The 25308-nt window shown below is 54.3% G+C and overlaps 1 protein-coding gene across 2 annotated transcripts in view; it reads right to left on the reverse strand.

Annotated features, from left to right (window-relative positions):
• The window catches only part of PLCG1 (phospholipase C gamma 1), a 37384-nt gene extending 12082 nt beyond the window's left edge, over window positions 1-25302 (reverse strand). For both annotated transcript variants that reach the window (XM_019798905.2, XM_034641300.1), the window contains exons 1-12: window positions 25093-25302; window positions 4780-4932; window positions 4571-4664; window positions 4354-4401; window positions 2044-2128; window positions 1868-1951; window positions 1607-1641; window positions 1313-1385; window positions 1112-1213; window positions 767-885; window positions 596-681; window positions 402-522 (exon numbers count right to left, since the gene is read on the reverse strand). In XM_019798905.2, the coding sequence (XP_019654464.2) occupies window positions 402-522; window positions 596-681; window positions 767-885; window positions 1112-1213; window positions 1313-1385; window positions 1607-1641; window positions 1868-1951; window positions 2044-2128; window positions 4354-4401; window positions 4571-4664; window positions 4780-4932; window positions 25093-25207 (1115 nt within the window). In that variant the 5' untranslated portion in view covers window positions 25208-25302. The remainder of the gene's footprint in view (window positions 1-401; window positions 523-595; window positions 682-766; window positions 886-1111; window positions 1214-1312; window positions 1386-1606; window positions 1642-1867; window positions 1952-2043; window positions 2129-4353; window positions 4402-4570; window positions 4665-4779; window positions 4933-25092) is intronic.
• Window positions 25303-25308: the final 6 nt, after the last annotated feature.

Consider the following 25308-nt stretch of genomic DNA (forward strand, 5'->3'; position numbering starts at 1 on the left):
TGTATGGTGATTAACACAATATAATAAAATAAAATTTAAAAAAAAAAAAAAAAAAGAAAAGGTGTTAGGAACCAAGAGCCGGGGGGCCCTGTCAAGAGGCAGGCTGGCCAGAGAAGATGCTGGCCCTGGCTGCTGGAAGGAAGTATTTTTTGAGGTTGGGCAGAGCTTTAGTTTGTTCCAAAGGCTAGAAAGAACCCACAAAGAGGGGGGGCTGAGGGTGCAGAAAACAGGGAGGGGCTTCGGAAGAATGCCTCAAGCAAGCAGTAAGAAAGGAGGAGAGGCCAAGAAGGACAAAGATAAAAAAACGGGGAGTGGGGACAGGGCATTGGAGGGGACCCTCTGTCCCAGGAGAGAGCTGGAGCCAAGCTGACCCCCACCCTCTTCCCCTCCCTCCAACTCACTCTGAGGCCACAAAGGCATGCTCCTTGATGGTGTGCAGAACATCCGAGAACTTGATCTTGGTGGTAAGGGTGTGTCCATGGTAAATGACTGGCATCCCATCTGGGCCGTCCCAGCAGTCCACTGGGGAGGAACATGATCATAGTTAAGAGGGCGGGCCCCCCAACCTACTCCCCCAGCCCCGGCCCCCACGCACACTCAATGCAGCGACAGCCCATCCGCAGGCAGCGAGCGTAGGCTTCTAGGGAGGACTCGCTGGAGAACTGGTCCCCGGTCAGGTACCTGGACAGAGAAGGAGGGGCAGGGGTGGTTGGGTGAGTGCCTCCCTCCTAAGGGTGGGCCAGGTGGGGCTGAGGTAGTCACTCACGTGTTGTGGGAGGAAGAGATCCAGTAGTGGGAGAGAGGGTTGTTCATGGTATCCGGGCACACTGCATCCAGCTGCGAGTTCCACACACTGTTCTCTTTGGAGAACAGGAAGGTGACAAACTGTCCAGGAACAAGAAGGAAAGGAAAGACAGAGTGAGCCACTACCCCAGCCCACTGGCATGGCTGTGGTGGGAAGGAGCGGGTGCTCAGTGTCATCACGACAGGCAAGGTGGACAGTACAAAGGAACAACTTGGTAACCCTAAGGAGAATCTGGCTCCTGGGATGCGGGTGGGGCTCTGGTCAGCGCCCCGAATTCTGATGGAGGGGTGTGAAAGGTGGGCTTACCTCATCCAGGGAGAAGTATGGCTCTTCAATTTCTCGCAAGGGGTCTCGAAGGAAGCTGAGCATGAACTCATGCACCTGAAGCCGGTCAACAGCCCACAGCTCCTGGTGGGAGTGGGTTGGGGAGGGGCACATGAGAGGCTGCCAGTGATGAGCTCAACCCCCCTCAGCCAGGCACCCTGGCCCAGTCCAACCCAGCCGTACCCCCTGGTACTCGAGGAGGAACTGCTGGAACTCAGGAAGGGACACGCGACAGAGCTCCGGCCGCTCCCCAGCCCTGTGGGAAAGAAGGGAGCACCTGGCAGCCAGGTGGCTGGCGCAGCCCATAGACAATGAGCGGCCCTTGGAAGGCAGAGCCCAGCTCCCAACCAGCACTGTAGCCCAAAAGGGTCCAGCATGGCTCACCCCCTCCCACTGCCTCCCACTTGTACCAGGAGTCACCAGGGAGAGATGCAGGAGGCCCCAGGGAGAACCCCACCACCCCACTTCAAACCAAACCTCAGGGCACTGGCTTCCAAGAAGGGGAGGTCCATCTGCAGGAGACAGAAGCTGGTCAGAGCGAGAGCCCCTGACAGGCCACATGGGAAAAGGGCTTTCAGGAAGAAAGGCTGGGGCAACAGACAGGGGTAGGCCTCAAGAGGAGAAGAGCTGGAGAAATGGCACCCAAAAGCCCTCAAGCCAGGCAGTGGGGCTGAGACAAGCAGGGCTGGGGTGGGAGGGCAGGGGCAGGGGCCGTGGGAGGGCAGGTGGCTCATGCACCGTCTTCTGGGCGCTGTACATCAGGCTGCGGTACAGCTGAGCAAACTGCCCGTAGGTGATGTCACTGCTGCGCTGCTCCAGGTCCTACATGGCACGGGGCAGGACTCTGGTCAGGCCCACGGCCAGGGGCTCCCAGGATGCCCCCACTGCCTGCGGATGGCCCGGGAGGTCCTTACCGTCAGACGCTCTCGGAGGAAGCGCATGTTGGGGACCCGGTAGTTGACCTGGGACAGCATGTTCTTCAGGTCCTTGGCTGATATACTGAGGAAACAGGGACATCCCCAGTGGCCTCAGCCAACCTCTCATGACCTCCGACTTGTGGGCTGAGTCCACCTGGGGCTGGACAGGTAAACACTACCCCGGCACCTGGAGTCCTGAGGTGAGGCTAAATGAGAACCCTTGGGGTGACCAAGGGAAGTCCCCTCCTTTCTCTAGGGCTCAGTTTCCTCATCTGAGCAAAGAAAAAGGCCATGATTCTGGCAAGAAAGGAGTGAGCAGGCTCAGTGAAGTGGGTCAGGCATGGGGGAGGGGAGGCAATCTTTAGGTCTCAGCACTCAAGCCTATACTATACCTCTGGCCCCCCAGTCATCCTAGGGGCTGTGGGCTCACCCAGACACAGGAGGCAGCCTTCCCCGGCTGAGCCTCCAGGCCCCGCACAACTCACTCACATACGCCCTGGGGGCAGCTCGGTGGGGATTCCTGACCAGCCACCCTGGAACGCTGGCACTTTGTGTCTCAGCACCCGGCACTGAGAGGGTGGTGGCCGGAGGGGGTCCTGCTCAGCAACAGTACTGCTGATAACTGGGCAACCTCCTGGGGTCTGGCAGGGAGTGTCCCTGCACTCCAACGGTGCCCTGCCCAGGATGTGGGACTAAGGGACACTGCTGAGCCTGGCAAAAGGATGGAAAAGGGGGAAAGGGAGGCCCTCTCTCCTAGAGCCTGGTGTCAGGGAGGAGAAGGTGGGCACCCCCCTCCTCCTGCCCAAGAGCCTGGCATGCAGCACCAAAACACCCTTCCAGGATTCAACCCTGTACTGTGTGGTCCCGGCTGCTACTGGCAAGTGTGGTTCGGCAGGTGCTGGCCCATCTGACCCCCAGGCGCCCAGCAGGGAGGCGGTCAGGGTCCTCGCTTTGCAGGTTAGGAAACTTGCTGCATCACCAAACTCTCTCTTGACTCTCTGCCATCAGCATTGCCAGCAAGCTATTATCCGTCCCACCAAACACCTGTCTTGACGCTGCTGCCCTCTCGAGCTACCACTCCCTTCTCTGCTCTCCTTCACAGCACCGTGAAGGAGCCATCCATGCTCCCTTTCCTTCCCTGAACCCCCTTCCCCACTCCTCAAGGTCACCAACAACCTGTGTGCTATCAAATCCAAGGGCACCTCTTTGTCAACACACCTGACGAGGCCTGGCACAGCTAACTATTCCCTCCTCCCTGAGCTTCCAAAACGCGACCCTCCAGGTTTTTCTCTTACCTCACAAGCTGCTATTTCCCCTGGCTAGCTCCTCCTCACCTCCCTGACCCCCAGTGTCCAAGTGGCCTGGGATCAGCCGCCGGCCCTCTTCCCTTTTCTTGCTACGCTTCTCAGGTGATCTACAGCCTCACGGCTTATGGAAGGAACAGCTCTATGCTCCCAAGGTAACATCTCCCCCAACTTCTCCCTTAAACTCATTCTACCCACCTGCCAATGCAACACCTCTACCTGGACGTCTAAAAGCATCATAAAACTGAACACAGCCCAAACGTACCCCTAAGCTCCCGCAAATGTTCTCCTCCCATGGCCTTCCCCATCTTAGTCAATGGCAACTCCACCTATCCAGATGTTCCAGCCTAAAAGCTTACTGTTGCTCTGGACTCCTCTCTTTCTCTCACATACCACAATCAACGTTAGGAAATTCTGTTGGACTCTTACCTTCAAAATGCAGTAGAGTCCAAATCCGACCACTTGTTACCACCCTCCACCCTGAGCCAAATCCTTGCATCTTCCAGCCAGAATGCAGAAGCAGCTCCCTGCACAAGCTCGCCGGCGCTGCCCCGCCCTGGACTCTCCAGCGGAGGCCGGCAGTCCTGTGCAACTGAAGTCAGGTCACGGGATACTTCCTTTCAAAACCCTCTGTGGTGTTCTAGCTCTTTCACGGCAGCCGTCAGAAGCCCTCACCATGAACTGATCTCTGTCCCCCATCTCTCCCTGGCCCCTCTGGCTGTCATACAATGGCCTCAAAGCTGTGAGCTTCAAGGCACACACTCACACTAAGGGTACCCTCACCCTCTCTACAGGACACCCAGAGCCGGTCTGCACCAAGGCCTCAGAGGACTTTCTGCAGGAAGCTCCCTGTGCCAGAACCACCTGCCTGCCCCCCAGCCCTACTAGAGGCAGGCCCCAGGCCCCCAGATCCTCTGGTTCTCCAGGCAGCTGCTCAGGGCACGGCTACTGTTCTGGCTGCCCCGACGCCCCGGCTGGGCTCGAGCCACAGCCCAGTACCTACCGATCCTCACGATTCCGATCCAGCGAGTAGAACTGCTTCCGCAGCCACCTGGAGGGGGAAGCCTGAAGTGAGAACCACTTCTCCAGCCGGAGCAGGTCTGGGGAGGTCACTAGGCAGTGCCTGGGCACACAAAGGCCTGTGTCCTTGCCGCTGCTCCCTGGAACCTAATGCCCCTAACCCTAACCATGTCGGGGCGGGGGGAGGGGGGGTTCCTTACCTCTCGATCTGCAGAGGCGTGGCTGCCTGCAATGTATCCTCCATCAACCATGTTAAACCCTTGATCCACATGTTCACTTCATCCTCAGACGTAGCTGTGAGCAAGGGGTAAGGAGCTGAGCTGAGGACACATACTTCCTGCTGAGCCAGAAGCCAGTAGATATTTGTCCCCAAACTACCCCCTACCTCCTCCAGCCCCTTGACTTCTACCTTGCAGGCTCAGGGTCTTCAGGCGGAATTCCATCCCATACAGGATGACAAAGCAGTGTGACTGGTCTGGTCGGAAAGCAGGGTCCTCTTGGTAGCGATCAAAATCCCGTGAGGTCTTCCCTGGGCGGATCTCCTTGATTTCGCGAATGTCAACTAGGAAGGTAAAGAGGCCAAGGTCAGGCTGGGGTCTCTGAGTCAGTGCTGAAATGAGGGCAGCCTGGTTTCCTCACTCCCCCTTAGGAAGGGACCACAAAGAGAGACACCTCATCAAGGGGCAGAGCCAAGAGTACTCACAGTCCTACTGGGTGATAAAAGAGGGCTAGGCTGAGTCTGAGGACAGACCTCTGCTAGAAGCTGAGCTGTCTGGGGGAGCAGGGAGCCCCATCCTGTGTACCTTCCCTTGCTGAGAACGTGGGTAGGTCACTCTGACCTGGAAAAAAGCCAGACTCTAAAGAGAGAACTGGGGAGGGCCAAAGGCTGTTCTGTGAGGACCATTTCCTGACACAAAGTACACAAACCAAATTGTAAAGCCCAGGGTAGGGCGAGGCAGACTCAAGTATATCTCGGGATCCATGGGAGGAATGAGGGGTCAGGCCCAGAGAACTGATGCACCCCTGAAATGGCCCACCACCCCAAAGACATGCCCAAGCAAGTCTCAGCAGGGCCTGTTCTCCCAAGGCAGCAGCTATCCAAAGGAATGTTTCCCCACCCTGGCTGTCAAAGGGCCTGCATGTGCTCGCCTGCCCTCACACAGCACAGATCAGGGAAGCACACAGGACTGAATGCCAGACGACCTGCCTCAGCCACTAACAAGGGAGATGGCACTGAGTGATTCGTTCAACTTCTCCTAGTCTGAGTTTTACCGAGTATAAAGTCAAGGGCTTGACTGGGCTTCTCTAGAAGGCAGGGTGGTAGAAAAAACACGCATGGACTCTGGGACCAGCCTGCCTGGACCAGAATCCGAGCTCTAACTCCCGTCAGCTGTGTGACCTCAGCACAGTGACAACTGCTCTGACCCCACTCCTGCGTCTGTTAACGCAGGTGACAGTAACGGTGAGGGTGCTGGTAAGATCCAAAGTCCCAAAAGCCAAAAGTGCCCGGCCCTGTATACGGCAGATGGGCACTCATTCAATGCAGGCTCCCTCCCTCTGCTCCCTCACCACAGTACGCTAGGGGCACAGGTTCTGACCCCAGGCCAGGAGAGGGCCCGAGCACCATGCAGCAAGCACCCACAGGATCCCCAGGTGCTGGCTGGGATACTGGACAGGGGGCAGACTTTCCAAGTCAGATAAAGAGACAGATTTAGGGAGTTGTTCCAACAGAAGAAGCCTGGCTGAGTGACCAGAGAGGACTCTCCCTGAGTACCCCGTTGGCACCAGAGCCCCTTCTAACGCTCTCAACCCAGACTGGCCCGGAAGATCTCAAGCCAGGAACAGTGCCAGCACATTGCTTGGCTAGTGTCCATCCCAGAGCCCTCCCAGTCCAAACTGTACACCACCCTGGCCAGAATGTCCCAGATCCCCAGGCGCTCTTCCTACCCCTTCCAGCCACAGCAGTCCCCCATCTGTCCCACCTCAAACAGAGGCACTGCTTCTAATCCCAACCCCAGATCCCTGCACAGCATTACTGGTTCTAACTGGACCCCACTCTCCCTGCTCCCTTGCCTTCATCAAACCCTCAGGCCTGGTTCTCCCACTGAAAAAGCCCTGCCTTCCCTGCCAGCAGCCCTGCCCCCACCCATCCTCTTTACCAATGAGCCACCCTTCTTAAGTTTTCAGAATCCTTGTAACACTGTTCTGATCCCTCCTGTGGTTGCTCACTAAGGAGAACATGCTCCTTCTATGGCCTTCGAGGCCCTTCCTGGTGAGGCTCAGTGATCCACACCCCCAGCTTCTTCCCTCCTATCTTCTCTGTTCCATCTAAACTAAGCTGGACCGAGGACAAGAACAGCCAGTGCTTCCTGTCCCCCCCCCCCCCCCCCCCCCCGTTTCATCCAGGTCCCCAGGGTGGACTGCCTACCTCCCAGGCTCCATTCTCTCCCACCAAAGACCCAACTCAAAAGTGCCCTCCTGCAGCCATCATGCCCTTGACTCCTCCTGACACTAGGTGTGTGAACATTCGTCATCTCCCCAAGGCCAGGCAGGGCCCATGGAGTACTTGCTGAAGGACTGAAAGAGCAAACGAAAAAAGCAGGCACAAAGGTGGGGGGAGGGGCCACAAATGCCAGTGGAGTGTTAAAAATGAGTTACACTCAGGTAGAAACAGAGAGGGTAGGGGGAACTGAGTCACAAAAACCTAGCCTGAGAAGATAGTTTCCAAGGATGGAAGGAGGAGCTGAACAGGGGAAATGCCCAGATCAGAAACTGCAGAATAACCACAAACCCTGCCCTTTGAAACAGAAACCAGTGCGCTTTTCCGGCGTCGAGCTGCTGTCATCCCCTCCCACACCTCTCACACAGGCACACAACCTCACAAACACAAATGCATCTAGGCCAGGGTCGGAGAGCTCCAGAGCCTGGGCCCTTCCCCTCAGCGGCCTGCCCACGGTCAGAAGTAGCCCATGACGTGGTACTGCTTGGCGGGCAGCTAGAGGGTCGGTTCAAAGCCTAAGGCCGGACATGTGTAGCCCCATGCACGTGCATGTACACACGCATACACACACGCGCGCGCGCGCGCACATACACACACCCCAAGCCGCCAGCAGGCCCCAGGGAGAACCTCTGGCCTGCCCTGTGCTCCTGGGCACATTCTGACTGAGATCAGGCTGGAGGCTGATTGGGCTCCTGCCCAACACAGGAACCACACAGGCACAGAGCAGCTCTAGGCCAGGTGTCCAAGCTTCCCAAGGTCCTGCTTGGCCACACCTCGTCCCTTGTACACCCCTCCCACCCCCACCCCATAAGGAAGTGCCAGCCTGGTCGTGATGCCCTCCAAGTGCATCAAGCCAACAGCAGGCTGAAAGGACATGACGCCAGGGTGAGACGCTCTACTATGTTCTTAAAAGTCATTTCCTGTGCCACCTCCCAACCCCACTTCCCATCCTCCTTGTCTGGGAGGCAAACACAGAAGGGTCCCCTTTCCTGAGAGAGCCAGGGCTGCTCCCCCAGGGACTGCCATCAGGGGAGGAGACTCCCTGGGACAGGCATGGCCTCTGCCCCAGTTGCAGGGAGGGCGAGGCCAAGCCACCCCAGCCGTCTGGGTCAGAACTGCAGTGGGACAGGAAGGGCAGGGACAGAGACCCTCCCAGGACCTGGGAGCTTCGGGAAAAGAGGAGAACTGGTTAGAGGAGCAGGAGAGTAGCACCCTGTTCCCAGAGACCCATGACCCAGCACTCATCCCCCACTCAGAACCATGGGAAAACAACGTTCAAGAACACTGGGGAAAAGAAAAGCCAGGGTACTGAGAGGTCCTTGCTAGGCTGGAGACAGGGAAGTGAGATAGGGGAACTCTCTAAGGGACAAGGACGGGATCCCACAAACAAGGGGCCAGGCTAGCCTCCTGTGTAGCAGAAGAGTGTATGGCTTCACCAATGACAAAGGGCCATCTTCAAGCTCACTCCAACCTCAGAGGGCCTACGGTTCCATCAGCCGCCACCCAGCCAGCTCGGCCCATCCAGAGGCATGGTGTGTTCATTCCTCCAAGGACCGGGTCCCTGAGGCCCACACTTCAGGAATGGCATGAGTATCACCATACCAAGCATGGCCATGGTACACAGTGACAAGATAAGCTGCCCTGGGCATTTAATCACCCACACACTCTCATAAAGATACAGAGACCAGCCCTCCTCAAGAGGCTTCGGGGTAATGAGGGAGTACCCACGCTGGGCCAGGGACTGGCATCACAGGCCAGCTCTGAGGGCTGAGGACCTTCTGATGGCCAGGCTGCCTGGTGCTCTGGGCAGAAGCCTGGGGGTTCTGGTGGCAACCTGCCCCCTCCCACTCCTTCAGGAAGCCTGCCCTGACCATCCCCCTTCCTAAAGGCTGCCCATGCCTAGCAGAGGAGAGCCACGCAGGTCTTAAATCCTAGCTGTGCAGCCCTAGGCAGGCCCTCACTCTTTTGGCCTCCGTTTCCCCATTAGTAAACTGGGAAAAACTCTTACCTCACAGGGTGGCAGAAAGGACCTTGTCAGGAACCAACGATCCCAGTGATGTCTGAAGGAGACAGACCCCTGGCCTGTGTGCCTAGTGCATCAACTCGAGGCCCAGAGAGACAAGCAGCATGGGAGACAACTGCAGCCACCTGCCAGGGCTTTGCTGGGGTTGGGCCCAAACCTAGGAGAGGTTAAGCTAGGTCGTAGCTGCCTCGGCCCAAGGGAAAGAATCCAAGCAGCCATTTCCCTAACTCAAAAAGGGGTCTCACAGGGATGGGGCACCACAGAGGAGTGGGGTTCCTGGGGCCAGAGTTCAGATCAGTGTGTGCAAATATGCTTTAAACCAGATTTGCTGCTTCCTGAGCCTGCAGCACCGGGCTAGCTGCGGCCACAGCACCCCACCTGCACACTCATCAGGAGTCTAAGGTATGTGCACCCCACCTCACAAAGGGTGGGGTATTAGAACGGGAGACTAACAGATTGAAATCACAAAGATCAATTTTCAAATCCTATTTCCAAGCATATAGGTAGGCCTCTCTGGCAGGTCATGAATCAAGTGAAGATTTTCGTTAGGGGTGGGACAGCCATTAACCATTCACGTGCAAACAGACATAAAGATATTCACAGGCGAGAGTCAAGCCCGGCCTGCCTTGACCACCCCCAACCTTGGATTGGTTTGTTTTGATTTTTATGCGGAAGAAAACATGCCCATTGCTTGGTGGCAAGCGCCAGCTCTAAGCATTGAGGCAGAATGCCACAAGACCAAATTTGCAAAACCAAAGCTTGCTCGACCAGGCAAGGAAACCCTCCCTTGTCTCCTCTCTTAGCCCAGGGATAGGCTCCTTGCCGGAGACCATGGAAACTAGAGATCAGCAGTTACTCAAAGCAGAGTGCCTGGGTCAGTCAGGCCTGGAGAGCAACTGCCTTCGGAGGTACCAGGAGTGGAGGGTCGCTTTCCCTTTAAGAGCTTTAGTTTCCTCATCTGAGCCACATAATTGATCCCAAGCACTTTGGGAGGCAGGCAGCTAGACAGCAACAAAGAGTACTGTTGCTGCTCTCAGGGCCAGCTCAGAACTTGCCTTTGCAGGAAAGTAGGTCCCCAAGCCTGGGACAGCACCTACTCCACTGAGTGAGGAGAGCGTGCCATGAAAGGGACAAGCTCAATGGCAGCCAGCCAGTCTGCAGTCTGGGAAGGGACTGAAGACAATGACCCTAGAGGACTTGTCTATGTTAGGTCCTTCCGAGGGTAGGGCTGCTTCTGGTCTTAGAATCCTGCTCCCCAACCCCTCCCAGACATCAGGCTGAGCCACAAGTGCCGTACCAGTCATCCTCCAGCCCAGTGCACCAGGACACCCATGGCAGGGCGGTGCAGAGAGGCAGCATTCCTGGAGACCAGGCAGAGTCCCCAGGGAAGAGAAAGGAGGTAGCAAGGGTTGGGCACCAAGCCTCTTCCAGGGTACCTTAATGAGTATGGTTCATGAGAGTCAGCCAATCCTGCCCCATAGCAGACTCTGACCATGGCAGGCCCCAGAAGGGGTAGAAGGGAGCCCAGCATCAAATCCAAGATTCTAAATTAGACCCAAGCTTCTTGGTCAGGAACCAGTATCCCGTCACCAGTGAAGCCACCTTCCTAAACAGCCCTACAGAGACAGAGGTCCTTCAAACCTACTGGCCAATTAACCACCCATCAGGCAAGGAGGATGTACAGAGAAGACCCATGAGCACCAAGCACTGGCAAGGCAAGTGGGAGGCACAGCCTCACCTCTGAGCCTCATTTCCCCCATTTGCAAAAGAGGATCACCACTCCTGGCCCCTTCTTCACTGAGCGACTATGAGATGTCAGGAAGAGACACCAAAGCGATCTCACTAGAAAGAGACAGGAGGATATACTGAAAATTAACCTCCCTGCAAATGAACAATAGAACCAAGAACACCACCAGCAGCACAACAAAAAACCAGAAGGAAGTGGCACATATCACAAATTTCTGGACATGAAACATGCTTTCACCTAAATATTTTTCTCAAGAGAGCATTTTTTTTCTTTTACAAAGTACATAAACTAACTGATGTAAACGGCAGAAGTTACCATACAGAAATACATGCACATACATTTTGCAATTTAAAAAAATTTCAAATCATGGTAAACATGAAGGGTTTTGTTTTGTTTTTTAACCTAGAGAACTTGAAAGAGGTAAGTGAATGTTACCTGGACAGGTCCTTCCCATCTGGGGGTTTTCATTACCCCAACTCATGGGATGTGAACCCCCAGATCCCCTTAGGCCCAGGTGCCCAGCCCTGCAAAGGGCACTGTGGGAAAGTGGGGAAAGCCCAGCATTCCTCAAAAGGCCAAGTCCAATCAAGGCAATGAGCTGGAAGGACCCCAGCCCATCAGCTCTCAGCCTATGCCCCTCCCTCCAAGGCTCTGCAAGTGCCAGGCCCAGGCCAGTGACGTAGCTGGTGCTCTGCCACTCTTGTCACATTGTCTAGCGCTTCCAGGGATCTAGGTCACTGGCCTATGATCTAACTCTTAAAGGAAGAAGCTACATTCAACTCTTCTTTCCATTCCCCAAATTCAGGTCCTAGCGAGGCTTCAAAATGTATACAGAGTGCTAAGGGGCAGGAATGAACACAAGAGTTAGATTCCAGAGTTCATTATCTAATAAAGGCAGCAAAGGCCACAGAGGCTCAAAGATGGTATCAGGGATGGCTTCCTGGAAGAGGTGGTGCAGTAGGTCAACAAAGCTGAGGAGCTACAACAAATATGCAAATGCAGAAGTTGGTGAGGTTTACTCTGGGGACAGAAAAAAGAAAGACCAGTCATAGTTGGGGCATGGGGGTGGGGGCATGGCCTCTGGGGGCCAGGGCAATCTGGAAACACTGGGAAGTCCCTGCACAAAGGTTCCTGCAGCTGGTGGGAACTGTGGAAAGTTCATGGAGCTTTGAGGAGCAGAAAAGGCAGGGCTCCCTGAGCACCCTGCCCTGCTTGGCTCTAAGCCAAGGCCACCAGGAGATTCAGAAGAGAGAGTCCCGGGGGTCAGGAGAGGTGTGCAAATCTTCCCCCAAATGGGGTACTTGGCTTATTTGGTAGAGCATGTGACTCCTGATCTTGGGGTTATGAGTTTGAGCCCCATGTTGGGTGTAGGGATTAATTAAAAATAAAATCTTAAAAAAACAAAAACAAACAAAAAAACTTCCCCCAAGATGCTCGCCTCATAACCCTTCCAAGCACAGCCTGGGATAAACAGAAAGGCCATTCCCAGCTGCCCCCACCCCCGAAGTCAGCCACCTTTCATCACCCTCCAAAGACTACACACCCAGGGCAAGGGAGCACAAATGGAGCTGAGCCTTCTCCCTCAAAGGATGCCAACAGGGAGAAAGGAAGCCACAAAGGGAAGCAATGCTCTGTGGCCAATTCCTGGCCCTCTACTCCCACCACCTTACACACAGGTTCCTGCACAGTGCCCCAAGGGTAGGGCCGGCACTGCACCCCAGAGCCCCGTTCAGGGGAGCCAGAGACAAAGGGGCTCTGCCCCCAGAGTAGCTGTACCAACTAGAAGATACAGCTTTTATAGAGCCCTCAGACCTCTGAAGGGAAAGATGGAGGTGACTCAAGGAGAGGAAAGGACAGAACCTAGGCACAGGTGGCAAAAGGACCTAACACAGCTGGAACCACGGGCATCGGATGGGCCAGCGGTTCCTATGCTGCCCAAGGCCTCTGGAAGGAGTGAGAGTCATCCCATCCCCATTCCCCTCTCTGTTCTGAGCCTATGACCTTCCCCCTCCTATCTCCCAACAGAAAGCATCAGAAGCAGCTCCCAGATCCCACCAGAGGGGAAGTCAAAAGCAGAGGTGTGGGTAGCTATCTATCCCCATTTTATAGACAAGGTTGGAGGCTGGGAGACCTGGGGTCAGAGAGTCATGCAATAAAGAAAAGGTGAGAATGGGGCTTATCTCTTTACCATTCCTGCTTAGCAACAGGGGAGAGAGGCCACAGTCCCTTCCCAGGATATATGGGGGCAGAGCTCAGCATGTGCTTCTGGCTGGAGTTCCATCAGTCACTGCTCCCTAAACACCTGACCGAGAAGAGCAGCCAGGCCTGACCGGGCATCTGGCCCTCTCCCACCTTGATAAACAGGAAAAGGCCATTCGGACAGCTGGATGGAGGTCTGTGGGGTCCTCCTAAATGGGACTTTGAACCCGTATGTACTAACTGCTTCAGGTTACAGCTGTAAAGGATCCTTGCCAGCACATGAATCATCTAGAATCTAGATTCTAGATGAATCTCCTCTTTGGAGCAATGAGAAAATGGAGGTTCCAAAGGGTCTTGTCATGGTCACATGGTGGTTCATGGCAGAATTGGGACCGTCTGCATGGCCCCAGAGCCTTCCTACCACCCAGGCAGGCGGCCCTCTTGCCTAGGATGCTAGACTAAACCCACCCATTTCAGAGGGGGGACAGCATGCCCAGGCCCCAAAGGAAGGAAGGGAAAGGAGGCCCCACCCAGAGAACTCAAAGTTGGGAGAGAGCTGAGCAGTTGCCTATTACGCTTGTTCATTCATTCCATCACCTAATCAAACACATATTAGGCACCTATCTCCTCAGTGTCAGGCCCTGGGTTGGGTCCTGGGTAAACAGAGATCAATACGGCACTTGAGTTCCTGCCCTTCAGAAAAGCCCCTGGCTGGCGGAGGAAACAGATGGGGAAGTAGATAACTATGAGGTCGTGCAAAGATGGAACAACAGGGAGATGTCTGTGGTGCTGGGAGCACAGAGAAAGTGAGCAGCGCTCCTTGGGATTTCTCAGATTGCTCTGCAGAAGTCAGGTCTGAAGGGCTGACAGCCCATGTCAGGCAGAGGGGATCATGGAAGCCAAGACATCAATGGAGCAGTTTGGTTTTTAGGTGGGGGGGGGCATTCAGTTTCATGGAAGAGGGAGAAGGACACTGGGCCTATAGCGGGCCTTTCCCACAATGGGGAAAAGCTGAAGTATGGACAAGGTCTTGCCCCAGCTTTGCTGCCCAGGCCTAAATAACTCCCCAGATAGTTCATGGGTCAGCCCCCAGGGCAGAGGTCCTGTGCACTCAGACCTCTGCCTCCACTGAAGGCTGATGCTTCCCAAGTTTTTTCTAGATGTCTTGTGTGTGCCTGGCCCCCAGCTACAGAAGAGGCTGAGGACCCATGAAGGCCAGCTCCCAGAAGTGTCCAGGACCTCAAAAGTTCAATGAAATGCGCATGCCCCCCCCCCAGTATATTTAGGCTACCTGGGGAACAAGAACACTGACTATAAAGTCACTTTTCCATCCTCCTCTTTCCTGACCCCCTCACAGCAATCTACATGGTTGACCACACCCTCCCTTGGCTTGAAGCTCTGCCGTTGGCTTCTTGTCAGGACTTCTCCTGGTTTCCCCCTTCTTCTTGGGCTTCAGGCCTATCGCATTACATGCTGGCCTTTGTCAAGGCTGAGGCCAAAGTCCTCTCTTCCCCTAATGTTCTACCTCCTCCCAGTCAGTCATCAATGCCCCCAGATTCCACTGCCTCCTCTTACAAACAATGCAATCCCCACCTCTAAGCTTCAGGTCCTTCGGTCCACCTGCCTACTTGCCACCGGCACCTGCTTGCCTCAAGAACACCTCAAAGTCAACCCCTCAAACCAAACCCATTCCCTCATACTCTTCAACACTTCTCTCACCAAAACCCACGTCTCCTGCCACACCTCTTGGATCAGCTAACAGCATAACCTCCCAATAGGTACATAAACTAGAAACTTTAGAACCATCCTTAGCACCTCCTTTTCTCTCACTATCCTCAACCTAATCCCTAGACAAGTCCCAATACTGGCTTTATTTGTCACAAACATATTTACTAAGCACTTAGATGAGTGGGAACCCTGTGTGTATTTTAAGGCTACCTGCCTGACATCTTCTCCAATGGAGTGTGAGCTCCTTGAGGGCATGGACCATGCCTGTCAGCTTTAAGGCTCCAGGGCCTAGCAGGAAATGGAATGCATTAGGAAAATCTGCCCCTCCCCCCAAAGAAACAATAGGAGCTTCTGGCTAGAGATCTAAGGGACGGCTGAAGTGGGAGGGGAACAGCAGAGGCCTCCTCTGCAGAGCTCCTTGTGGAGCCCCATGCCAGCCCTGGCTCCCCCCCTCTTTGGTTTCCATGTTACCACCACCATACACCCTGCTCCTACTCGGGGGAAGGGAGGGAGGTTTGGGGCCAACCCTTAGACCCCCAGCAGAGTCAACCTTGACCAGGAGGCTGGAGATGTGCTGAGCAATGAAGGAAGTCATGAAGGCAAGATCTGTTGGCTCAGACATCCTCTTCTGTGCACCCCACTAGGCCTCTCCCGTTCCAGAGCTGCTGGGCCCAGCCTCTCCTCAGCATCTGGCCACACTCCCTCCGGGCCATGCCAGCCCAAGCCAAGGCATTTTCCTTGTCCTCCTTTGTATGATCTAGCCTCTGACCTCACTCCAAGATGATTGGGAACTCACTGCCTTCCCAGGAAGCCCAGCTAGGACTCTTCAAAGTTGCCTCCCCTGTCAAGAGGAATGGCTACCTTGTGACTTCCAATCCTGATTTTAATTTCCCAGTTGTAGCCTCTTAAGACACTTTCTGGCCTCACCTCCCCTAACAGGCTCCTTGCTGCCACGCACTCCAGCCTACAGAGCCTCACCCTTCCAGTGTGGGCCAATTCTCACACCAGGGCCCAGGAGGACAGCCTCGTGAAAATGGTCCAAGCTCCAGGCGTTCCGCTGTCACTAGAGGGGATATTCTCTGTATTTCACTGCTAGCCTCAAGAGGCCCCGAGTAAAATCCTTGACAAAGTGACATATGCTACCCTTTCTAACCTTCTCGGTGGGTATGCTAAGAGTTCCCAAGAAAGGCCACAGGCGCATTATACTCAATTACTGCTTCAGGTAGAGTGATTAGGGTAGGAAGAGGAGAATTGCCTCTCAACAGGGGAGGGCCATCAGGTAGAACGGGGGTGGGGGGGTGGAGGGGTGGGAAGAGTGGTCTGCAGAGCCCCCACACCCCATCACTACCCAACCTCTCAGCTGACCTCCTGCCCCCAAGTAGGCTGAAAAGCCTTTGGGACCTGTGGCCAGCTCCTGCTCTCCTTCCCAGGATTAGTCACTCTATGAACTTGGCCCGTACTCTTGGGCCTGGGGCTGAAGTCACTCAGTCCCATGGGGCTAGAATTCACCCACCACATACTCACAGCTTCACAGCCAGAAGCCGAGTGTGGTCAATGCCCTACTCCCCCCCCACGGACAAGGCCAAGCCAAGGACACTGTGACCTGGGGGCATTCCTTAAACAACTACTTCCCTCAGGACATTTCAGCTCAGCCATAGCCCCAGGTGTCCAAGAAAACAGGAAGCCAACCCCAAAGTGAACGGCCCACCCCTACTGAGTTAGAATTAGATCTCACACAAACAAGTGGTCAAACCTAATGTGGCCCAGCCCCTCACCAGTCTGGTCAGTGTTCACTGCCAGGGCTTGGAGCTTCCGTCAGACCACCCACTCTTCACCGTGCCCACGCCTTGCTCCCAGGCACCTCACAGCCTTTGTACAGATTCTCTAACCAATGCTGGCTTGCCAGGCAGCAGGGGGAGGGACTCCACAAGGGCAGGATGGGCTGCAACAGAAAGGAAGCTGATTGTGTTTGGACCCTTAGGTTTAGCCTACAATACTTTAGGCACAACTATCTCCTGCTGCCTCTGGGCTTTCATGGTATTCTGTATGTTCTAGAGTGCAAGCTTCCCAGGATCAAAGATCGAGCCACCTCCTTTTCTTGCTTGCTAACCCAGCCTCCTCTATGCCAAGCATGGGCTCAGAAAAGGAGATGCCAGTCTTCTGCAGGAGAAAGCCCCGCCCATTTATTCTGCATCCTGAGTCCTGCTGAAGCCAAGGCCACCCGCCAACACCGGGAAGGGCCCGGAAGGAAGCAGCAGAGCCTATACACAAAGCCTACATGTGGCTATAAAAAGGAGCCCTCCCTGCTTCCCCCAGGATGGGCCCGGTTCCTAGGAGGTGATGAGTGGGGGAGAGAGCTCGTACTTGTGCCTGGGCACACGGCCACTGCAGCCTCTTAAAGGCTAGCCAAGCACCACCTCGAAAGGAACTAGTGTTATAAGGAGAGAAGAGAGAATGTTAAGAGCTAAATGAGGACAGCAAGCAGAGATTCTCAGAGCCCTATCTCCTAGGACCACAGACTCCCCCAAAGCAACCAACTCCATGGCCCCAACCCCAGAGTAGTCACAGAAGACCCGTCTCCCACACTTGTCTCCCTCCCTCCTTCTTCCCTTCTCCTGAAGGCTCGCTGTGGAGGCACCAGCATACCCAGCAAAAGAGCTCTGGGAGCAGCTATGAGGAGGCAACGAGAGGCTCCACCTCGGGGCTGACAGCAGGAAAGCCGTGGCCACAACAGACGAGGCTCAGGGGCAGCTCAAGGAGGGGCATAGCAGGGAGATGACAATTAGGCAGGGGCACAGATAGGATACCTCAAGTCTGAACACAAAGGTACCTATTACAGAGAGCCCAGTCATGCGGGCAGCAGTCTGTCTGCCACAACAGCAGAGCCACCCGCAACACTGCCCACGCCAAGCCACGGAAACGAATTCCTCCCCAGCCTGTTGTCCAAAGCCCTCTCCAGCCTAGTTTGCCCAGTGTTTGGGCCCTGCACCAGGAGGCTGACCCAGAGCCACTGAGGCCATTCTCCAGAACCAAGCACAGTGGCTTGTCGTGGTCACACACATGTAGTATAAGTTAAAAATGAGCCTTAGTTGTTGTCTGCAACTGAGAGAGATCTGGACTGCTCATTATCAGAGCCCCCTCACCTCTCCTGACTGACAGAACAGCCTCTGGTTCCTCCACAGCACTCCCCAGGCCCTGTAATTATTTTTTCTGTCTGGTTGCTGATGTCCTTTCTGGCTATACCTATCTTAACCTTTACATTTTTTACTGGACTCCACGGTGCTTGGCACATCAGCAAATGCCAGAGTCCAAAGCCAGGGTAGCACAGTGGCATCCTGCTTGTTCAGTGTGCCACAAGGCCCAAGAAGGCCGGGGTCTGGGGGCTTTTCACTGTTGTTTTAAGGAAAGAGTCGCTATAGTGATAAAGCACACCAGGGTAGACACCTACTACCACTGGAACAAGCCAGAGGTTGCAGTTCTCACGTTCAGCTTAGCAGGCCTAACACACAGCAGCTTGCCCACAGTAAACACAGGCAAATGAAGAAACACATGGGATGAATGTATGCACTTGAGCTTGTCATCAAGGGTCCTGGAGAAGCTCTTCTCAGAGTACCTAGAGCATGGAGCTCCAGGTCCCCATCTCCCTGCAGAGGCTCAGGTGCAGTCATCATCATGAGCCAGTCACAACAGGTCAGAGCAGGGCTCTTCTGCCCTCCTACCTCAGATCACCTGCTATCTTCACCCCCAGCAAGAGCATGGGAAAGCATCTTGATGGGGGTGCCATGGCAAGAGGAAGGCAGCAGATAATCTAGATGGAGGGTCTAAGTCCAATTTGTCCATGGACAGAAGCTTGGGCTGGTCAAACAGCACATCTGGCCAGAGGGAAGACTGGAGATCAGATCACTCTGTCCACATAAGAAAACATGCCAGTCCTACAGAACAGTCTGTCTTCTTGTCATTTTCTGAAGAGTGGAAAAATAACTGAATACTGTAGTGGGAATCAGAGATCCTAGGCTCTGATTACGGCATTGCCATGAACTTGCTGTGTGACCTTACCCTTGGGGCCTTGGTTTCTCATCTCTAAGAGAGGGCTAACCCATTCTTGCCCTCTCTCGGTTCACGGAGCTGTGGGGGCACTCAAACAATACCACAAGTGAGACTATGCTCCATGAACTCTGCAGCACTAGGGAAATACCGATTCTCCTCATGCTCCAGTCCTCAGTGGAGGGAGGGAACAAAGAAAACAGGCAGGAAACAGACTTCCAGCCCAGGCTGTCAGAGCAGCCACCAGTGGCCACACCTGGCGGGGGAAAGAACTGGAGCTCTATAGTTAGCTAAGGCAAAGCAAAGGAAACAAATACTTATTAAGTGCCCACAAGTGCCAAATGCTGTGCAGAGCACTTTCACATAAAATCTCTTACTCTCATATACAACCTCATTTGACTATTTTAATATACAGCTCTGTGAGGAAGAAATTACTTGTACAGTTGAAAACCAGTTTCACATAGGTCAAAGTTACTTGTCCAAGATCACAGGAAGAGCTGAGACTCGAACCCAGATCTGATTCTAGCCATAAATTTTCAGTCATACAGAGTCCAATCATCAACAGCCGCTTGAGGCCACTCACTACCTTGGCTCTGCCTAGTCTTGTCATCTGTTACCATGCTGCTCTCAAAGAGTTCCCTCCAGGGAAGCATGGGCACCATGCCTCTCTGAACAAAGCACTCTGCACAGAGCACCAGCACAGTCCCCTCCTCCTACCGCACCTCCATTTCTCCCATGACTCTCCTCAAAGTCCCCACTGACTTCTCCAGTTCAAAGGGAATAGAGAGAGGGGGAAAGTCTCCTATCCCCTAATATCAGGACTTTGCAACACTGGGTCTCATTTTCCCCCTCTAGCTTATCCATCTCTGACCTCTTTGAAGCCACATCAGAGGAAAGGGCACTGAATGGGAAGAGATGCCACGAGTTAATGAAGACTGACAGGAATAGTGACAGGAGAGGTAGAGACAGGCCCTATTATACTGAGGGGGGAGCATTAAAGCAGTTCCTAGAAGAAAGGGGTCTCCAAATCGATGTGCTCAGGTAGCATTTATCGGCACAAGGCACACAGAAAGAGGCTAATATGATACCACAGCAGCTGCTTTCAGCCAACTGCTCTGTCACCTTGCAAAAGTCAGCAGCAGGAAAGAGCCCCGACAATAGCGGGGCTGCTGAGAGCCTGGAGCGAGAAAATGGGTGGGACTCCTCATCTCCCAATCAAAGGTCTTGGTGGTCAGGCTCCAGCCCCTCAATATGATGGGTACATCGCTCCCTTCCACTCCTGGGTCCTCCCGGGGAACATAATCCTCATCCTCCTCGTCAGAGCTCCCACCGCACCACACTCCCTGTGAAGCACTCTATGAAGATCTGCCTCAAATATTCACAAAACCCTTATGAGACAAATGCAGTTTGTTACTATATCCCCCTTTTGTAGACAAAGAGCCCAGTCACACACTCAAGGTCACAGAGCAAGTAAGTGGCACAACCTAGGCAGTGTGACTTCAGAATCCAAATGTTAAACGACTGTGCTCCACTGGCTCATCCTCCAGCCCCAGCCCCTAGCCCTCCACCGCTGCTGCGTCCCTGCCCGGCCTCAAGAGGAAGTCTTGCCCCCACTCATCAGCTCTCTCCGGCAAACTGCAGTCGCTCTACTGGTTTCCCACAACCTCTCGGAGATAAAACACAAGACAGCCTCACTTCAGCCTGTGCTGACAGGACGGAGCAAAACCCAAGAGCATGGCACCCTGTGGCTCTCCCTAAACTGCTCCCAACCAGCCCCAGCCTTACCTCTACCACATTAAACGCATAACTGACCCCTGCACAGGGATGCCCCGTGCTCAACCCAAGCACAGGCAAGTTCTTCCGTCAGTCAAGGCACAGCTCACAGGTCACCCCCCACCCCCAGAAGCCTTTCCTGGCTCTCTTCTGTCACAACCCCAGCTCACTAAGCAGAGCTTGCTACTCTGCACTCACAGAGCTCTTGGTATAGACCTTTATTATGGTACACAGCACACACGGTTATAATTACACGTTCCCAATTCTGTCTCTTCCAGGAATGTGGGAGTTCCTCAATGGCACAGACCATGTCTTACTCACCCTTAGTGCCTAGCACTGGGCAAATAAGAGGTGTTCAAACAATATTTATTGAATAAATGTCCCTCATTCCAAGAGGCTGCACAAAACAAGGTTAGTGGCCAAGATCTCCGACCAGTGACTCAAGCCTATGCACCTGTGTGTATGTGTGCACCTACACACACGTGTACACACACACACACACACACGGTTTCTTGAACCCAAATCGGACGGAGTCTAAAGCCACAAACCTCCAGTTACTGTGGGTCAATTACTAACGACTGCTCACAGCCATTCCTTATCCCTGGCTCTGCCTAGAATCTTGTCACCTGTTACTATACTGTTCTCAAAGACAACACCCTCCCCCAAACAGGGAAGCATGGCATCCACAAACACTCTCACACAGAGCTTTGTGGAGAACAAAGCACTCCACAAGGTGTACAACTGTACCCCCACTTCTCCTAGGACTCTCCTCAGCTGGAGGTGTGTATGGAGGAGGGGCAATGTTGGGTGTGCTCAGCTTCTCCAGTCATCTGTGAAACAGGCCCCCTTCCTAGGTTCACAGGAAAGAGAGAGCCCCAGCTGGACGGGGGGCCTGGCAGAGCTGGTCTGGAAACCCACACATCAGGGTAAGCCTCAGGCGTTGAGGAAACACTAAGAGGTCTGACTTCCCCTGGAAAAACTACAGTCAGACAGGAAACACATAGGCAGGGATGGCTAGCTCTGGAGATCCGGACACATGTTCTTGCCCCTTTCCCACTGGGAGCAATCAACCAGTACAAAGAAAACCCCCACGACACCCAGGCTGCCTACCTCAGGCACCTTGGGCCCAGTTAGCAGAGCAAGCCTCGTGGTCTCTCCTCACCAGCCTGACAGCCGCAGAGGTCAAGCCCCAGACAACTGGTCCCAATATCACCTCCTCTCTGAGCCTGACTGCCTTGTCTGAGCAGTTTGCTCTCTTCTGCCACCACCTCCCCACCCTATCAAAGGTACGACTAGGAATTATCTCGTCTGTTTCCCTGAGGGCAAGGACCTGTTTTCATTCACCACCTAAGGAGGCCTAGCGTGCAGAAGAGTAGGGAAGAATAAAAGTGGAAGCATGAGGCTCCACAAGTCTGCACAGATGAGCGTGGCTGTCACTCAGAGCTCTCCAAGGAGCCTCCACCCAGGCCGTGCTGCCTACAATGACCCTTGACTGAGCCTGCTCACCCCAGAAAGGCATCAGAAGGAAGAGTGTGGAGCCAGAACCTAGAGGAGCTGAGGGTCTATAATGCAGGTCTAGGCACAAAAATTTCTCCTTAGAGGAGCAAATGGGTAAGGGGCCTGAGGCAGGTGCACCGGCAGCACAACCCTGGGGCTGAGAGTCCTCTTGGGATGGCCAGCCAATGATTGCAGAGCTGGGTCCAGCTGAGACTGTCACATACTAGCACTATCACCCCATGGCACAATTCACTCCCTGTATTTTCCATTTCCTCATCTGTAAAATGGGGTGGGACTCCAGACACAGCCCCCCCACTCAGGACCCTTGTGAAGATTAGCCAAGAAAATAGCCAAGAAACTATGATGAAAAGTCTGTAGCACTCAGCAGGAAGTCTGTAATTGCTTTGTATTCATTTATGTCAGTATCTGCAACATAAAAAGCCAAACATCAACCTGGTTCCTGTCACATCACCATGACAACTAGTACCAAAGCACTTCCCCACCCCTCTTTTGAGCCCAACTACCACCCTAGAAATCAGAACGTGTCAGCCCCATTTCAAAAGGGGCAAAGTGAGAAGGCACAGAGTCAGGTCGCAACGACGCCTGTCCCATGAGTGCTGTGCATTTTCACTGAACCACAGCACCCCTCCTTCGGGTCCACAGACACCCTGGGGGCAGAAATGCCTCTCTCCTTGGCCAGGCTACAAGCACTACGTGGAACCCTGACAGAGTCAGCAGGAAAAGGCCAGAAGGCAGGGGACACAGCTGGCAGCCCAAGCTTCCTCAGAGCCTGCAGAGGGGAGCTGCAGAGATCAGCACCCATCAATAAGGTGTGAACTCTACACAAGCATCTACTAGCATTTTCACTCAGCCTCCTTTAATCTGGGTCTCCAAAATCAAAGGGCCAAGGCTCCTATATCTTTGCCTACACCCCCAGCTGACGAGATCACTGAATCTGTACTTCTCTAGCTGGGGCCATCGGGTCCTCTGCATTCCTGTCACCATCCCCTGAAGACCTGAGACACCATGGACTAGATTCTTCTCTCTCCACACCCCTCCCTCCTGTTCAGGCCCCAACTTACAAATAAGATAGTCACACCCAGGAGTCAGATGTGCAAATCTCCATAGATTTACTCCACAAATTCTACTTTGTCATGTACTGTTCTATATATAATAGGTAGGTCGGTGAGGAGATGGGTTGAAGCAAAACAAAACCATTTCCTCCCTTTTTCCGGGTAGTGATCTAAGTGAAATGTGAACTTGATTCCCATCCTCCTCCCTTTCTGTACCCTCAGGCTCTCCTACAGCCACACTCCACCTCCCTCAACATTCACAGTTCAGGATGGAGGGCAGTCATAGTCTATTATTTCTATTGTTATTAAAAACAGCTTACATTTATTAAATGTTTACAACATATCAGGCACTGTGCTACAGGTTTTACAATAATTCTCATTTAATCTCCAGAGCAACCATATATAGTGTATACATTACCACTCCTGTTTTATAGATAAGGAAACTAAGCTCAGAGAAAATAACTGGCTAGATAAGTAACTGGCCCACAACTAATATATGGGCTTCGAATCCAGCCTTGCCTTCAACCACAGTGCTGCACTTACCGCCTGTTGATCACATGCATGGTTTGAAGTGCAGCCTGATAGTTACCCAGGAAATCTATCAGGGAACCTCTGGCCAGTGCCACCAACTGAGCAGAGCACAGGGAGCACCATAAAAGCAAGGAAGGGGCTGTGCCTGGAGTCTTGATGACTGGGTGATGCCCCCAGGACTATCTGGTTCCCTGCAATGTCTGTCCTTCCACAACTTTGGAATCCAGCCTCTCAAATCGCTAAAATTTTCTCCATAGCTGACAGGGCTGATGGAGGCACAGAGAAAGGCAGCTGCCATTTCTAAGTTCAGCAGCCGTATCAGATCTGGAGTTTGTAGTCGAGGATGGCTGCCTCACCACAAGACTTTCCTTCCTCCCATCTCCTCGCCCATCTACACACATACATACCATACCCAAGGAGGTCTGTAGGACCCTCCTTTGGGGGTGTCACTTCCTGACCCCCCTCCTCCACATGGACCTGCTTCTGACCCTGGCTCTAACACCAGTCTCTAGGGGAGTCCTTACAGGAAGCACACAAGCTAGGGTTGCAGACACACTACCTCTCACACTTGAAGGTGGGGGTATGGAGGGCAGAGCTGGGTGCCCATCTGGCCACAGCATAGGCATGAACTAAGCGTCATAACACTGAAAGATCTGGGGTTTTTCAAAATCCCCCAACTCCCTCCTCCCAACTGAGACCTATCCCAAAGCAACTAAGCTCACGCCTGAGAAGGCAAAGAGGCAGGAAACCAAAAGTAGCTACTCCCGGCTCCCTGCAGCCATTGGACACAGGGTGCAGGACACAAAGGGCTAGACCTCAAATCGGCTGCACACTCTTGAACAAAGTACCCGACTCCAAGGCACTGAGGCTGGCCTTTCCGGGCCAACCTCTTAAGAACGTGCTTCCAAGGGCAAGGGGAGCCTGGTACCTTTACCAAGAGTCCCTGTCTTGGCTCTGAGTGTCTGCCCACCCACGCAGACCTCTAAAATTCAGTTTCAAGACAAAAGCAGCAGCGGGAAAAAGCCACTGCCTTCTCTCTGGCTTTTCCAAACCAAACAGGACCACCTTCCACCCTCTCCCCAAGAGAGAGAGGAGTAGGTCTGGCTCTGATCCAAAACCAACCCTACCCCAACATCTAAGTTCTACTCAGGGAACCCAAAGATTCCTTTGCAAATGGAGCCCAACCCGGAGGCCCAGAAAGTTTCACCAGGAGTACTCTTGGGATAAAAGGTGGTGGGTGGTGACCGTCTGGTCTGGCCCCGGATTCTGGGTCTGGGTGGGCTGACGCAGCCTGGGCTTCCCTCGCCTGGGTCCCGATATTTGCCCCGCCGGTCTCCAACCGGCTAGGAGTTTTAGGCCTCTGGGCAAAGCGCCTGGAACACTCCCCCCTGGGCTGGGGGAGGGGGTGTCCTGTCAGGTGACTGAGGACCCGGATGCCCCCCGCCCCCGGTGACCACTGGGGCCGAGGCGGGGGCGGGCCCGGAGGCTGTGGGGGAGGGCCCGAAAGTTTACCCAAGTCACTCCAGCAGCGGCCGGGGCGCGCGGGAGCCGAGCGCGGACTCCCGCGGCCCCCGCGCGCAGCGGGCCCGGGGAGGGGGCGCACTTACTGGCCCCCTCGATCTTGTCGGCGCCACGGCTCCACGTGATCTGCCGCGTCTCCAGCTTGACCTGGAAGGTCTTCCGCTCCGGCCGCTGCGACTTCTTGGAGTAGAACAAAGTCATGACGGTGCCCACCTCGAGGCTGCGGCAGAGGTGCAGCACCTCGGCGTCCGAGGGCGCGCCGGGCCCGCAGCCATTGGCGCAGGGGGACGCGGCGCCCGCCA

Source organism: Ailuropoda melanoleuca, chromosome 13, assembly GCF_002007445.2.
Source record: "Ailuropoda melanoleuca isolate Jingjing chromosome 13, ASM200744v2, whole genome shotgun sequence".
In the NCBI taxonomy this organism is placed as follows: domain Eukaryota; kingdom Metazoa; phylum Chordata; class Mammalia; order Carnivora; family Ursidae; genus Ailuropoda; species Ailuropoda melanoleuca.